Source organism: Papilio polytes, unplaced genomic scaffold (assembly GCF_000836215.1).
Source record: "Papilio polytes unplaced genomic scaffold, Ppol_1.0 DF822178.1, whole genome shotgun sequence".
Classification (NCBI taxonomy): domain Eukaryota; kingdom Metazoa; phylum Arthropoda; class Insecta; order Lepidoptera; family Papilionidae; genus Papilio; species Papilio polytes.
Window position 1 is genome coordinate 2,190,943 of NW_013527026.1, and position 14,968 is coordinate 2,205,910.

At 31.6% G+C, this 14,968-nt stretch overlaps 1 protein-coding gene across 2 annotated transcripts in view; it reads right to left on the minus strand.

Moving 5' to 3' along the window:
• Window positions 1-9,382: 9,382 nt before the first annotated feature.
• Window positions 9,383-14,968, minus strand: part of LOC106106526 — a 76,070-nt gene continuing 70,484 nt past the window's right edge. For both annotated transcript variants that reach the window (XM_013287123.1, XM_013287124.1), the window contains exons 3-6: window positions 14,481-14,695; window positions 12,708-12,843; window positions 11,485-11,744; window positions 9,383-10,022 (exon numbers count right to left, since the gene is read on the minus strand). In XM_013287123.1, the coding sequence (XP_013142577.1) occupies window positions 9,801-10,022; window positions 11,485-11,744; window positions 12,708-12,843; window positions 14,481-14,695 (833 nt within the window). In that variant the 3' untranslated portion in view covers window positions 9,383-9,800. The remainder of the gene's footprint in view (window positions 10,023-11,484; window positions 11,745-12,707; window positions 12,844-14,480; window positions 14,696-14,968) is intronic.

Sequence of the window (14,968 nt, forward strand, 5' to 3'; positions counted from 1 at the left end):
TTGGTTGTCGAAGACCTGTCTAACAATTAGTTGTGGATGGATAGAAAAGATTTTACCATTTTACTATGTGATAAATAACGTAGGAGCTCATATTGGAATAGAAGTTTGCATCGGATGCATTATTTTGGCTTTTAGAGCTTCTGCCGGGTCTAGACAATTAACTTAATTAACAGTTAGCGAAGTTCCGTGCTGGTATTGGGCCAGTATTTAACGGAAAGCTTTGCCGAACATTACTGCGGTAGCGTATTCTATCGTATACGTTTGTTATTAGTGTGGCTCTCATGTTTGTTATTTTTGGAAATTGAAAAGCGTAAACAACAACGTATCGTAAACAAATGTAAAGTAGTTTTTTTTTGCTTTTTATAATATAAGCTCAATATTAATTGTATGTAAACAAATAATCTAATTCAATTTCTGCTGCCTTTGGCATATATTATTATATATAATATTATATTTTAGTATCTGTTCGCAAAGCTTCCTCATAGAAGGTGACTTCAATGCTATTGAAATTTGGGAGTGAGAACATTTTCTTACTAATATTATAAATGCGAAAGTTTAGTTTGATATGTGTTAAAGTTTGCCTCCTGAACGGCTTAATGGATTCCATAAAATTCTTAGAGAACACTTATAGAACTGTAAGAACTGAAAGAAAATAGGCGACTTTTGATTTTTTTTACAATTTCCCACGGACAGAGTTGCGACTAAAGCTGGTGAAACATAACGGTATTTGTTATGGGTAACAAACCCTTCTATACAAACATATTACCTTATCAGCTAAGAGAGATTCTCTGCGCAAATACAGTACACCTGGTCAGTTGTCACCCTCTGCTTTGCTTGAAAAATGTTTTATTATTACAATTAAAAAAAAATAAAACACATTATATAAATCATGGCGGAAATATTGTTTATTTCTGTTCTTGTTAACTTCGAACAATTTCTGTAAAATGTTCATTTAGGATGAAAATAAAAATGCTAAAAAGCCTTCTTTGCTTTGATTAATCTTTATATTGCACATTTTGACATATTTCTTAGTACCTTATAGTACAGATTGTAAGAAACTACCTAATGGATTACTCGCAGTATCCTTTATAATGTGATGAGAAAGTTTTGTGAGAAATTCTATCCCAGTTCCTAGAACCGAACCTTCATAGCGAAAATACGTTATTTACGTCCAAATAAACAAACAGAAAGTAAACTATACAAAAATTTCCTATACAAAAAAGCTCGAGAATCTTACCTATTTCTATTTTTTTAAAGCAGTCCTTCGTCGTTTTTATTCAATTTTTTAGACGCAGAAATATTATATCGAATAAGAATAATTAAGGTCATATTTGTACAACTAAACAATGAAACTTGTTATTTAGAAAGGAAATAAAATATCAGTATCGAATTATCGTTGTCTAAATACGAAAGTAAAGATAACAGAAATATCTTCATAAGTAACAATATCGTTTGTTTTGATTGTCACACACAAAATAAATACACTAACGATTTGTTATGAAGATATTGGACCCTCGCTATCTACCCTCAGGGAATGACAATAGCTTGAACCATTTCCAGGCATTTCCCATTTAAAGTTCCCTCGGTTTCCTTATCGACAGGAGGGTTGTTGATGTGAGACACGCGGCGGGTGCATTACACTGGGGGATACTAATGACTCATACTGCTTTAGAAAAACGCTGATCAATGGAAATTATATAATGAGAAAGTCTGTAAGTTCATGTTCTTGACATCGGTATTACCGACCAATAGATCGAGCCGTGCAGTTGAACGGTTGTTTATCTAAATAAGCTTTATTCGCTCTTTGAAAATTTATAAGTTGAATCAAACTGTTTTTCTTACGAACTCTACAGTATCTAGGTTACGCCTAACCTGAGTATTTTTTGAATAAATTTTGAAAGACGATATACTTTTTTAGTTCGTTTCTTCTACTGTTTAGAATTTTTTAAATACTTCAATCATACTTCATACTAATAAATGCAAAAGATTGGATGGATGCTTGTTACTAAATATCTCTAAAACTGCATGACAGATTTCTATGAAATCTTACAGAAATATGAAACGTAATCTGTTGCCATTTTTTAATTACGCACAGGTGACGTTTCGGGTAAAACTTAGTTCAATAAAACTAACGTATTTTTGATACTTTGATGACATTAACTTAGTTATTAAAACCGGATTCAAATCATAATTGTCATTTAATGTTTGTTATCGTCAATTGTTCATTTGTTGAAACACAATGAACTAAATGTAGTTATTAAGATAACAATAATTAACTATTGAACAAACAAATGAATAATTGTAGCCTTAAAATGGATTTAATTGTCATTTTTAATTATGATTACATATGGATAGCTAAAGGTAGGGGAATACCGACGTATAGATAGATTCTGTGAATTAAGATGTTGATATCGAGATGTATGAAAGTATATGTATCTGTCTACCCTTTGTAGGGAAAAGGGCTGAATGATGAATATGTACAGTAAAACATAGTTTACTTTACATATGTGTATTTTGTAGAAGCTCTCGATTGCAAATTTTACACGGAATAGAAATTTTATTGCGTGAAGCTGAGAGCAGTTTGTATGGAAGCTATATTTAATTAATTAAGCGATCCTCTACGGAAGTTTTCACGTCAAATGCACGGTTACATGGAAAATGGAACAAGTGACCACTTATTCTGTTAGAAATATTTAATAAAATTCATGAGTTGGAATAATTTAAAGTCAATAAATCGACTCGTTTTACTTAGATTTATTTTTGTCAGGTGGGAGCTTGTATTTTTAATGCCTGCTTATTGTAAACTAGCTGTTCCCGTGCGACTTCATCCGCATGTAATTATGAAAATTTTATTTTATTGTTTACATTTGTCCAATCATCAATAGCAAATGTCAAAATGACATGACATGACATGACAAACCTTAGCAATCTGTCTTTCTTAATGTTGACAGCATCTTATGGTCTCTTTCCCACATTAGGTTATTATCCAAAATATTTACCCCCTAAGTTTAGTGCCGTGAAAATATATAGCCTAAAGCATGACGTAAGTTTAGGGCATTTTTTAAGAAAAAATTATTCAAAAATATGCTGTAATTGCTGACATCTTAGGCAACAAAGAAGTGTGTGTTTACGCTTTATTATAATAGTATAGATAGATATAGATTGCCCCTTATTGTGTGTTTCACTCTTGAGACAATAATACAAGAACATAATGTCATCCCTTTTGTTCTGTTAGAAGAAATAAAGGCAACTATATGTGCTTAGTTGTGATCGTCATCTGTTTTAGTGTGGTTATATCATTTTTATTTATATTTATTTATCTACTTGGTATTACTAGAATATGAAACAAGACCTGGGAAATCGAGAGCACTACGTTGCAACAATAGAAAGTACATCGTAGGAAGTGCATTGCCATTATAGTAACATTAGTTTCTGAGTAAAATTTGCAAGTGAAATAGCTTCCTTTTGCATGCTATGAGAAGCTAAATGCATACGTAAAGACAATGAAAACATATCTGTTTTAAATAACACTATTAATTTATATACGGAACGTTATAGTGAAGTCTTCAAGAAGATCCTTTCTATATCGCATTGGTTTTTTTTGTTTTAATCAGTCTTATGTAACGTAAACATTCTTTAGAAATAACTATGTCTAAACACAGAAGTCTTAACATATTTTTTAATCGTAGAATAATTATTGGTCTAATAACTTATTACAGAAAAAAAAACTTTCGTAAGTAGCCACCACAAAAATCTACAGAATTCAAATAAGGAAGCGACGTTTAATATTTTTTTATTACTGACATGAACATGTCCCTCTTATTTTACGAGGCACATGACAAATCGCCTCTTAATATTGCAATTTAAAATTTCAATAGCATTATAACAGGGGTTGTTGAAAGATATTCAACAATAGGGTGAAGTTGAACCGAGTCTGCGACTTATAAGAATTTTATTTATTCACGTTAGGGGATGATTAAAGTGTCTTCGTAAATTTCTAATAGAGATACATACGGCCCATTAACAAGTATACAAATAAGGCAAGTTTAGTTATAAATTGTTATTACGCTTCCTATGGGAGTACGTAAGCTTACGGAGAGAATAATATTATTTTTTCTTATTACATTTTTTAATTCCTTGTTTATATACTGAGTCCTACATTATTAATAATACTAATATTATAAATGCGATGTAGATATACGAATGTTACTTCGTTCCTATTTCTAAAACGGCTTGAAATAAATTTAACACAGATATAGAATATATTCTGAACTTACTTAGTAAGTTTTTTTTTAATTCCGTGCAGACGAAGTCAGAGACGAAAACTAGTTAAGTAAAAAAAAAATTAACTAGACAATACATTCGTTTTCTATGCAATGGTCTTAAATATCAATACCCCATAGATGAATATTGTTTATTTTTCCGGGGTAAACGGTAGTTGTAGTATTTTTTTTATAACATAAATTGGCAAACGAGCAAGCGGCCACCCGAATCCGCCAAAATGGCGAAGCGACCGCTGCCCATAGACATGCGCAATTGCAGATGCGTTGCTTACCCTTATCCGACGGAGGAGGAGACGCACATAAAGAGGATATTTCCCCTTCCTATGCATCTCCTCCACAGTCAAATCCACTTCCCCTTCCCATCCTCTCCTTATGAGAAAAAGGTGGTAAGAAGTAAGGGACTTAAATTAGGCCTCCGGCATCACACTCGTCAGACGAGACACGGAATTACTTCCACTTCACGCCTGTCTTCTGTGTGGAATAATAGTTATTTTAACGTACATTTAATACAAATGCACTTTAATCAACAAGGAATAGGAAACGAAAGTTGAGCGCGGCAAGTGTATTGCCGGTGGGCGCAACATTAGTACATAAGGAAAATTTGCAAGTGAAATGGCCGACTTCCTTTGACTGGAACACCCCTTGAACTATGCAATGAAAATTACATAAAGTTTTCTTTGAACTCAACGTTTGTAAGTGCATGATTTGTTGGTAATAGAATGACGGTGAAGTTTTTAATTCAGCTTATGTTGCACATTTCTTATATTAACTATTTTATTAAAAGCAATTATAGTTTTGTGCAGTAAAATATCAACACATTATGGAACAGCAGGCGCATATTAAAGCCCGCTTCACACTTTCAGGTTTAGTTTATAGTTTGACTTTTTGACGCTCAATATCGTAAGGCACGACCTAAAATGGAGCAATAGTGGAGCAGACAGAGAAACCTCTTTCGCTTTTTCTACATTTATGCATCAACGCATACATAACGATTTCGAAATATTAACTGTCAGTTAAACTGCACAGTTCTAAGTACACTCAATATTTATTAAAACTGTAGTCATAATCGAAGTTTTGTATCAGACTTAACTGACCATCAATTTGCCTATACCTCAGAAATTATCTATGATTCAATAAGAATTATTCCTGAATGTTCTAAGGAACGGTTAGCTTTTTCACAAATATCTCCTCACGTTATGCGTGTGTTATTACAAATTTTGGCAGTGAAAACATCGACTGTATATCAATGCGATGAAGCTATAAATGTCTATGGACTAAAAGGGTTCGTGGGTCATAAATCAGCAACTTTATTACCGCTAAACAATAGATTGATAATTTTATAAGTAACGATGTATGGAGAGACGCATATTTTCTCTGAATTCAAATAATTTAAGTAAAACTCCGACACTGTGTTATCATTACTAATTATATCCATAATTAAATCCATTATCCATTTACGATAGTGTTAACAAAACGTACGCTACACGATTGTTTTTTTTTTTAATCAAAAGTGAATTAGAAAGAGCATTTGATGTACAATGAAAGCTATAAAGCGGGCAGGGCTTGTGATAGTTATACATGAGGGAAGAACAGTAAGGCAGAGTAGAAAATACTGCAGTACTGCTATATGAATGCACACTTACTATTAAAACAAACCTGTCTCTTAGGCAAAGTAATATTATTAATATCGCCAAGGAAAATTTAAATATGTATTAACAACAACTTTCCCTGACGCACTGAATTTTTTTCTAGCGTAATGCGACTATCTTGTCTTGTGTATTTTGTCTTGTCCTTGTTCTACTGCTCTTCATTACTGTTCTGCTCTCCTATGAAACTAGCATAAGCGATGCATAATGTAAACTGCATGGGAGCAGCTAATGGCTTGAGACACGTAAATACAAATTTCAGCGAGCCGTTTTTACGTCGAAGCTATTTATGAGAAGTGTCTGAATTATTCATATGCTGTACTTTACTCGTCCTATAGTCTTTTTCTAGTCCAGTTCTCTCGTCGTTTCTATAAAATTGTAATAAAATGGATAGCCTTATTCACCGAAAAAAGGACCTTAAGATCTGTAAGAGATTGTAAGAAAAACAAATACTGGTAAAATGTGCTTAAATTCAGTTTTCAAGCACGATTATTTCTAGGTTGTAACAAACAATAAAGTTGTAAGACACTAGCTTATTAAAACTCCTTTTAATCATAGAATAGACTAGAGTTCATTGAAAGATCCTTTGAAAACTTGCGAGTTGTTTTGTTACGGTATTAATTAAGAGTGCACAGTTCATTTGTTTTATTATGAAAATTCCTTCCGCGAATAAATGCAAAAGTGCTAATATTTTCTGACACGAATATAATGTGCCTGAAATATCAGAACTGTTTTGATGAATACGACTACACTAAAATCCGTAAAAAATGTACGATATTCTTAGAAGGAAGACTAATAAAAACTCACCCGTTATAAAACGAATCCGTATGAAATGAAAAGCATTCGTCATTTTCACCTACCACTAAAATAATTCAGCTTCACTCGGGCATTAATTAAAAAATGTTACAAGAATTTAATTATTTTAAAACTTGAAGTAGTTATTTTAACAACAAAGGGCGGGCAATATTAATGTATAATTATGATGTAAAGAGTTAAACGTTTTAATAAAGGAACGAAATTTATAACTCTACCGCAAAATTCTTCAAGTTTTTCGTTAATTCAAGCATTCTTAGTAAAAATACTTTGAAAAGATAAGTGAGCTTTGTATGCAAATTTAAATACTCACGCGACTTCTTAGGCGAATAATTAACTTGAAGAAAATGTTTTTAATTTTACAAAACTTAACACTCCAGCTAGAAACAGTACAGTATTTTTTTAAGGGTTAGCTCTCAAACTTCTATTCTTTGCATATTAAAATATTTACTTACTAATTGTTCACGTGCGGATTCATCCGCATGATATTATATAAACTCTATTTTATAATTTACATATATCAAAATTACCGTTACCATAATAAACTTGCTTGTTTAATGTTGGCAGCTTGTAGTTTGTGGTCCCTTTCCTACATGAAGGTGTTTTTTTCCAAGTTTAATAGCGTCAAAACATATAGAAAGTGTGTAAAAGATTTATTCAAAAATATGCTTTGATTGCTGACATCCTTCGCCTCAAAGTAGTGTGTGTTTACGCCTTATTATATTAGTATAGAAGTATAGATACAGTATAGAGTATATATTAAAAATATCTATCTCTTAAGTAAGGAAGAACGTGTTTTACCTTATTCTGTAGTGTTGTTACTAATAAATAAATGCACATTACTGATTACACTAGTACGTGCGGCGGACAGCTGTTTCACCGCAGAATGTTAAATGCATCCACTCGAAATTTATGCGGACGATAAAATACTAGGTGACTTTTTAATCATGTGTAACTATGAGTACACTCTACTTGTATTACAAGAATATTTCCATCCCTTTCAGTTTCATTAAAAAAAATACAATAATTGTCCTATAACTTGATACAGTTTTTATCTGAACAGGAGGAGGAAGTAATGAAATTGCATAACGTCATAGAAAAGAGAGTCTCGAAGTCTGAATAAGACGCTATAAACTAAATACTTAAGTTATCATGATTTCCTAATAAGTAATCTTTACTTGTGATATGTTTACTCGATGGCTAAGTTTTTAAACATGTTATTCTTTCCAGCTTAGGTATTCGTAGTAACAATAAGTGAAAACGCCATTGTTTGTACTAATGTTCTAGTTGGTAATCCATGTGTAATAAAAATGATGAATAGTGCATACTTACAATTAGTTTCTGGGCAAATGTAGCCTAAGTAATTACCGCAGAATGGTAATAAAACAATAGGAATTGAAACAACGTATGTTGATCACATATTTATTGATGTGGTAGTTATTTTGAGCTACACAAATTCCATTTATTATTTACAGTTATAACTTACGCACTATAAATATTTTGTAACAATAAGCAACAATTTCAACTGCATACTATAAAATACGTTTTCATACAAAAACTCATGTCTGTGAATGTTGACAAAAGAAATTTCGTTATTAAAAAATTAGGATTTCAATTTTGGATTAAATATGGCAAATTTTTTTACATGTAAATTGTAGAAAAATTTAATTTGGGTTTGATAATAAAAATATGGAACGTAAAAAAATACCACATAAATTTATAAATAATTAGTTTGTTAATATTACATTTACAATGAATACAAAAAATATGGTTGATTTAGTGAATTGTTGTAAAAATTAACGGAAAGAAAATCGAAAAATGTTCTTATTTTTTAAAACGGTTTATTTTAAATGCACTCAGATAATGAAATATATTATTTGGTTTATTTAAAAAATACAGTATTTAATCACTAGAATTTTACAATTAATATTCCTTAAATAACAAAAGAAATTATTTTTAATAGATTTTTTTCATCAATAACGTTTTGTATTAAAGTAATAATTTTGTATCTATTTTTTAATTCTAGTAGCCAAAAATACCACGGAATGTTTAAAATAAATGCATATTTTATTACAATTTTAAATAGTCTCCATTATTCGAAATATTTTAATAAGTAATTTTATAATGTTAATTATTATTTAAATATCTAATTGTGAAAAAAATAATAGAACAATCTAGTTTTTAGGTAACGTAAGGATTATGGGGTTTTCAAGAATTGTTCTGTGTAAATTTTTCTTTTGAAAAAAAAAATATTATAAAACTTTACTTTTAAATCGAATTTTAGATGTACATTTATGTAAAATATTATTAAGGTAATGTTTTTTTTAAATTTAGTTCTTGTTTTCGCTAGAATATCTATCCCTGTACAATTTTGTATTAGGATTAGAATTAATAAGTTCAAATTTAGCTTACTTTATCACTTTACAATAGCTTAATTAATTTATCGTTACTTTTTAGAAAGAAATATACTTAACAACAATAAGTAAGTAGCTTTGTTTTTGTGACTAGGTTAAAAATGTTTTCGGTATATTATTAAGTTAAATATTTATAAAAAAAGATCTTAAACAAAAACTAAGCTACATAATTGTACAAAAATTAAACAATACTCTTTAGATTTTATTATTAATTTTGGATGCATTAATAAAAGGAAAATTAATGTTTTGAAAAACTTTCAATAAGTTGCGAATTGACAGTGAAAATTGCCTTCAAATAACCAGACGAAAGAGGAAATGACGTTTATTTTAGTGTTTTTTTTTTTAAATTGATATGTCGTTTTCATGTGCCAGACTTTTAATTCCCTTTGTTTTGTTTTACTTTCATCTTCATTTTTAAATCTAATTATAAATTTCTTTTAAATGATATAACATTCTTTTGGTAGCTCCAATAACATCGTTTTAGTTTAATTTAATTGTAGAACGAAGTCATATAAATACAAAATAGTTACACATTTTTAATGCAACTGCATTGTCTATAAATACTCTTTTACGGAAATATTTACAACAGATCTCGTATGACACTGGTTGATGAGAAACATTCCAAGAAAAGAAAATAGATTACATCAATATAGAGTCTTGGAAATGATTTGTATTATACAGTATCCCAATAGATGTAGAGTAGTTAATACACGAGTACTGCAATGACTGCTAGACGCGGCTTGCACCCTGTCAGCCCGCGAAGCTCCCTCGTTGAAGTCTCTCGATCTCGCGTAACCTTTTAATCGCTCACCTTGTACACTTTCTTCGTTACTCCGCCAATAAACTGTTGCTATTGTAGCCAGACACTGCAACAATAGATACATTGTGGATTCTGGATACGAGATACCAAAAATATTTGTATATAGAGAAAGCATAGTTGCCAATTCACTTTTAGACATTTTTCCCAATAATCATAACTAACACTACCTGTTGACAGGCTCGACACCACCAATATAATTCATTGTATTTAAATTTATTGTCAATAGGGGTCATTAAATAATATTTAAATGTTAATATTTTATTTTGTGACACTATTGTTTATTTTATAACAAACTAGCTTTCGCTCGCGACTCCGTCCGCGTGGGATTAAAAAAAAACAAAAGTGAGTAGCCTATGTGTTCTGCCAGACTATCCTCTACACGTGTACTACAAATTTCATCGAAATCCGTTCAGTCGTTTAGGCTACAGACTCTAACAAACATCCATCCATCCATCTAAACTTTCGCATTTATAATATTAGTATGATCATGGAGCTTATTATAATTTTTTTAAAATATCAATACAAGGACACGAGGTGGCGAACTAAATTTAACAACTGATATATTACGAGTCAGAGAAATTACCGGTGAAAAATTTTCTTCACTATGCCCAGTCTATATATTTTTTAAATATCTCTATATTTCGAGTAAAGGTGAATAACAAATTTATAATCTTTTAAAATGTTTGGACTGAAGTAGAGACAGATTGTGTCTCAAGGATGCATAGTATGATGGACTATATCATTTTGTTTCGAAAAGAATTAAGATATTTGAATATTATTGTCTTTTGGAATAGATAACTTAGTAAACTAATTTAACTTGTAACATATTTCTTTCTTCTTCACTGTCCAAAAATGACTTTTATTTTTTAAAATACTAAGTATTTGTACAACTCTGTAGGATCAATGTTTAAAAAACTAAATCATTTGTATCAAAATACTTGATGCAACGCGTAAAGCCAAAATCAATAAAATCCAATAACTCAATGCGTTATTAATTCAGAAGCCCATGTCAAACATTCATATTTAAAACATAAAACGTCATTGGGACGTTAAATACTGCAAACGAAAAATGAATTCAGTGTTATTTCTGAATTATTTTAACAAAAATCACTAAAGATATGACACTATAAAGTTTTACGATATAATAAAATTTTAATGGAACTGTAGGCTTTATGAATAACTTTAATAACTTTGGTTAGTAGTAATCTAAGTAAGATTATGAGAGTTTTCGTGATCCAGCATTTTGTAGCTTGAGAACCAAAAAGTGAAAAAAAGACTCATAAAAAAGGCAAAGCAACGTGACGTTTTAGACGTTAAGGTTGTTTAAAAAAGTTTTATGAGCGACTAGCTAGGAAGCCTCCCATGACATTTTACGACTCAAAAACAATACAACTCTAATACAAGATATTTTGTTACAATTAGCATTTTAGCTATTCCTAGAAAATTTGAAAGCGAACTTGCCAATCTAGTGGCGTTAAAAGTGTTAAATGCTTATTAACAAAAGTTACCTTCAGTTTAAGATCTCCTTTTCTAAAATGCTTCGGTTTGACCTTGAAATCGAGCGCTAGACTCGTTGTCTCCAGACCATCATCGTCCTTATACGTGACGGGTGTCAGTACTGTGGCTGGGGGCGCGGGCTCGCCGTTGATATACCACGCGAGTCTAGTCGCCGGTCTGGACCGGCCTGAAGTACAGTTTACCTGCACCCGATCTCCGATTTGGTACCGTAGTCTAGAACCGGAGATAGTCGGACCGTGTTCCGGTAATGCTGCGAAAGAGAGAAATGTTTTAAATCACATAGATTGCTAATACTTCGTAGAATATAAGAGGATACATTTAAGTCAAAGAGTAGCAAGACGATGATAATGATCTTGTATTAATTGATTTTGTTTTAACATTTACGTTGGTTTATAAATGTTCGTCATAACTTAATGTGTTAATGTCGTGACATTACATAAATTTCTGGACGAAAAATTAAAGTTTAATAATTAAATGTTACATTAGAGAACATAGTAATAAAGGTATGGTTTTGTATAAAGGTATCATAAGAACGACACTAAAACATAATATTCACATCAAAAGTAAACATTAAAGTGAAAGGGTTTACTGCTGCCACTTGAATAGAGCAATTATACGACTTGCCTCAAAATAATTAAAAGGTAGTGTATATTGTGGTTTATGAGTCAAATCTTTTATAAAAGGTACTAGTTACGAATAGGTATAAAACACAAATAAAATAATCTAACTGTAATGTTTTTTAATGATAGTAAAATGAGCTCGTTTTTAATAATAATTTAAGACAATTGATAAAGCACACTGTCTATTCGAAACGTTAAAAATATGGTACAGAATAATGTATAAAATTTCTTTGTCTAGAAACCTATTACAAATATGTTTTTTCCACGAGTACATATTGTTTACGTTATGATAGATGCTACACGACAATAACAGTGACGCAGCAACAACGGAGGAGGTCACTCGATATGATATTGGTCGTCGTAGCCGTTGTACTTGCAACGCTGTAACGTTCGTGTGACTTTCGCTCACAACTTCGTACGCGTGTAATTAAAAAATAATAAAAAGTATATCCTATGTTACTCACAGATAAATTACCCTTCTAATGGTGAAAAAATGTTGAAATCTGGCCTGTAGTTTTGGAGTTATTTTAATACATACAAAGATCTTTTCTCTTTATAATACAAGTAAAGAATATACTTTTTTCGATATTTACCCACGATGATCATGTCCGCATGGTCGGACACCGTCGGGAAGAGAGGTCGCTCTCCTGATACCTCGCATCGGTATCTTCCACCGGTCTCCAATACAGCTGGGAACAACGTGATGTTGGATCCGTTCGGACTCGATTGCTGTTAACAAAACAACTGATATACTATTCACAGGAAGCAATTAAACAAGAACATTATTTTTTATCACTAATCTATATAAATCGATAGGCGATTGTTTGGAAATGGCAGATTTGGCTTCGTTTCGATTTAAACGCGCCTTTTGACGATAATGACAGTTAAGTCTATTTCTATTATTAGTTCGAAACTCTTTACCGCCACAATATGCAACCATAAGTGCCAAAATAGCTAAATCCAAATAGAAACAAAATACCGCAGTTTATTACCTGTCCATTTATATAGATCAGTGTTTTTGGTTAAACTTTTAGACACAAGTATTCAATATTATATCTTTTCTCGGTATTTTTTTAAACGTTTTGTTTTGCTAGGATTTAAAAGTACTTCACTAATTTCTTCGTTATATATACGAAAAATTCAATTAAAACGCAACAAAACTTTTTGCGTCAACTTTAAAAACATAAAAATTTCAGTGTTACCGGCCAGTAAGTTTTTAAAATGTTACTGGCCAGCGCTCGAATAGTTTTCCACTTTAAAAAACAATAGTAATAAAGTTGGCCGATGTGTGTATGACTTTACGTGTTTATGTTTAAATTGAAGGAAGCTGGAACAGTTTGAAGCGACTGCTTGTGTGCGCACGTAGCTCTTCAGTGCGCAATATCCGTTCCACTTCTATAGTGGTTTGTATTACGATTCAAAGCTATATTATTTAATTACAAATGGGTTTGGGTCATTGTTGAATCGGCACTAAGATAACTGCGTGACTACGATCATGTCTACACAAAATGATAGAAAAAAGAGCATGTTGATTTTTATGATGAGAAACGAATATAGAATGTGCTACGGAGTTCGACAAATTAGAGTTTAAGTAATGATATAACCGACCAATTACATGACCTTTGTCTTTTCAATCATTACAAATTAAAAAAAATCGAACACAAAAGATTGGCTGTGTGGTTCGCGCTCCTTTGCTTTAAAAAATCTTTTTCATAGAACGGCACGTTATCGGCGTCGGTTAGAGTCGGTCGCTACGTGTAGATATATTCAGGTGTCACTCACCCGCCACAACACGCACGCAATTTCGGTGAGTCAACTTCATTACGTGCTATAGATTACAATCGCGACATCCATTACAGAAAATAAGCGCCTCTATAAAGCATGTCTCGTCCGACTCCCGGCTTTAACTAATATTTATGACGAATATAAGTAAGGTTATGTAATGTCACTTCTTTGAATACTGAAACTTCTTAATGTGACAATTTTTTTTACGATATCAAAAACAAGTTGTAATTATATTGGTGATTGTTGAAACTATATGATATGAGGTATTTTTTCCACAGAAAGCGATATTTTAATAATTTGTATATTGTAATAATGTTGATTGCATCTTCCATTTTTTGTTTTATTCTGACTGTGAAATATACGGCTTATAAAAATATGGTAAGAAGTCATATTTATACCTTTACGATATCTCATAAAACATTTTTATAAGTTAATCATTTTATTGCATAACATAAAATAAATTATGATATTTTTATTTGATATTGAACTAAAGATCTCAGGTGTTTTAAATAATAATTTAGATATATAAATAAAATACAAATTCATTTTTTGAATCTTCTAAAACTAGTTAATGAACTTACTTCCACATCGACCCCAGGTAATAGAAACTTTCTGCGGGGTTCGACATCGCGGGGGACGTGTCGGAAGAACTCCTTGCCGTCCTTGTACCACTTGACAGAATAGAGGACGTCAGTGGGCCCCAGCTTCCAGCGGCAGGAGAGGGACGCGCGCGTGCCTAATGGTACGTGTGCCGGTACGCGCAGCTCCAATAACTCCAAACCAGTCACTATGTAACCTGTAACAACATTTATTATTTGTAACATGAACAGTATTAAATTTTGAACAGGAAAATAAATAAAAATATCTACAAAATGTAACCTCCAATTTTTTTTGCATTTAAAAATGTACAACCATAAAATTCGGGCTTTGACAAGTCTAGAAAGGTGTATGCACTTTGGATACATGCTCGTATGTAGGTAAAATGTTATGAAGGCAAAAATCCATTAAACGCGATGTCAAATAATTTCCCATGTGACGGCCGCCCGCGGCCCGTAAAAGAGGCACTATT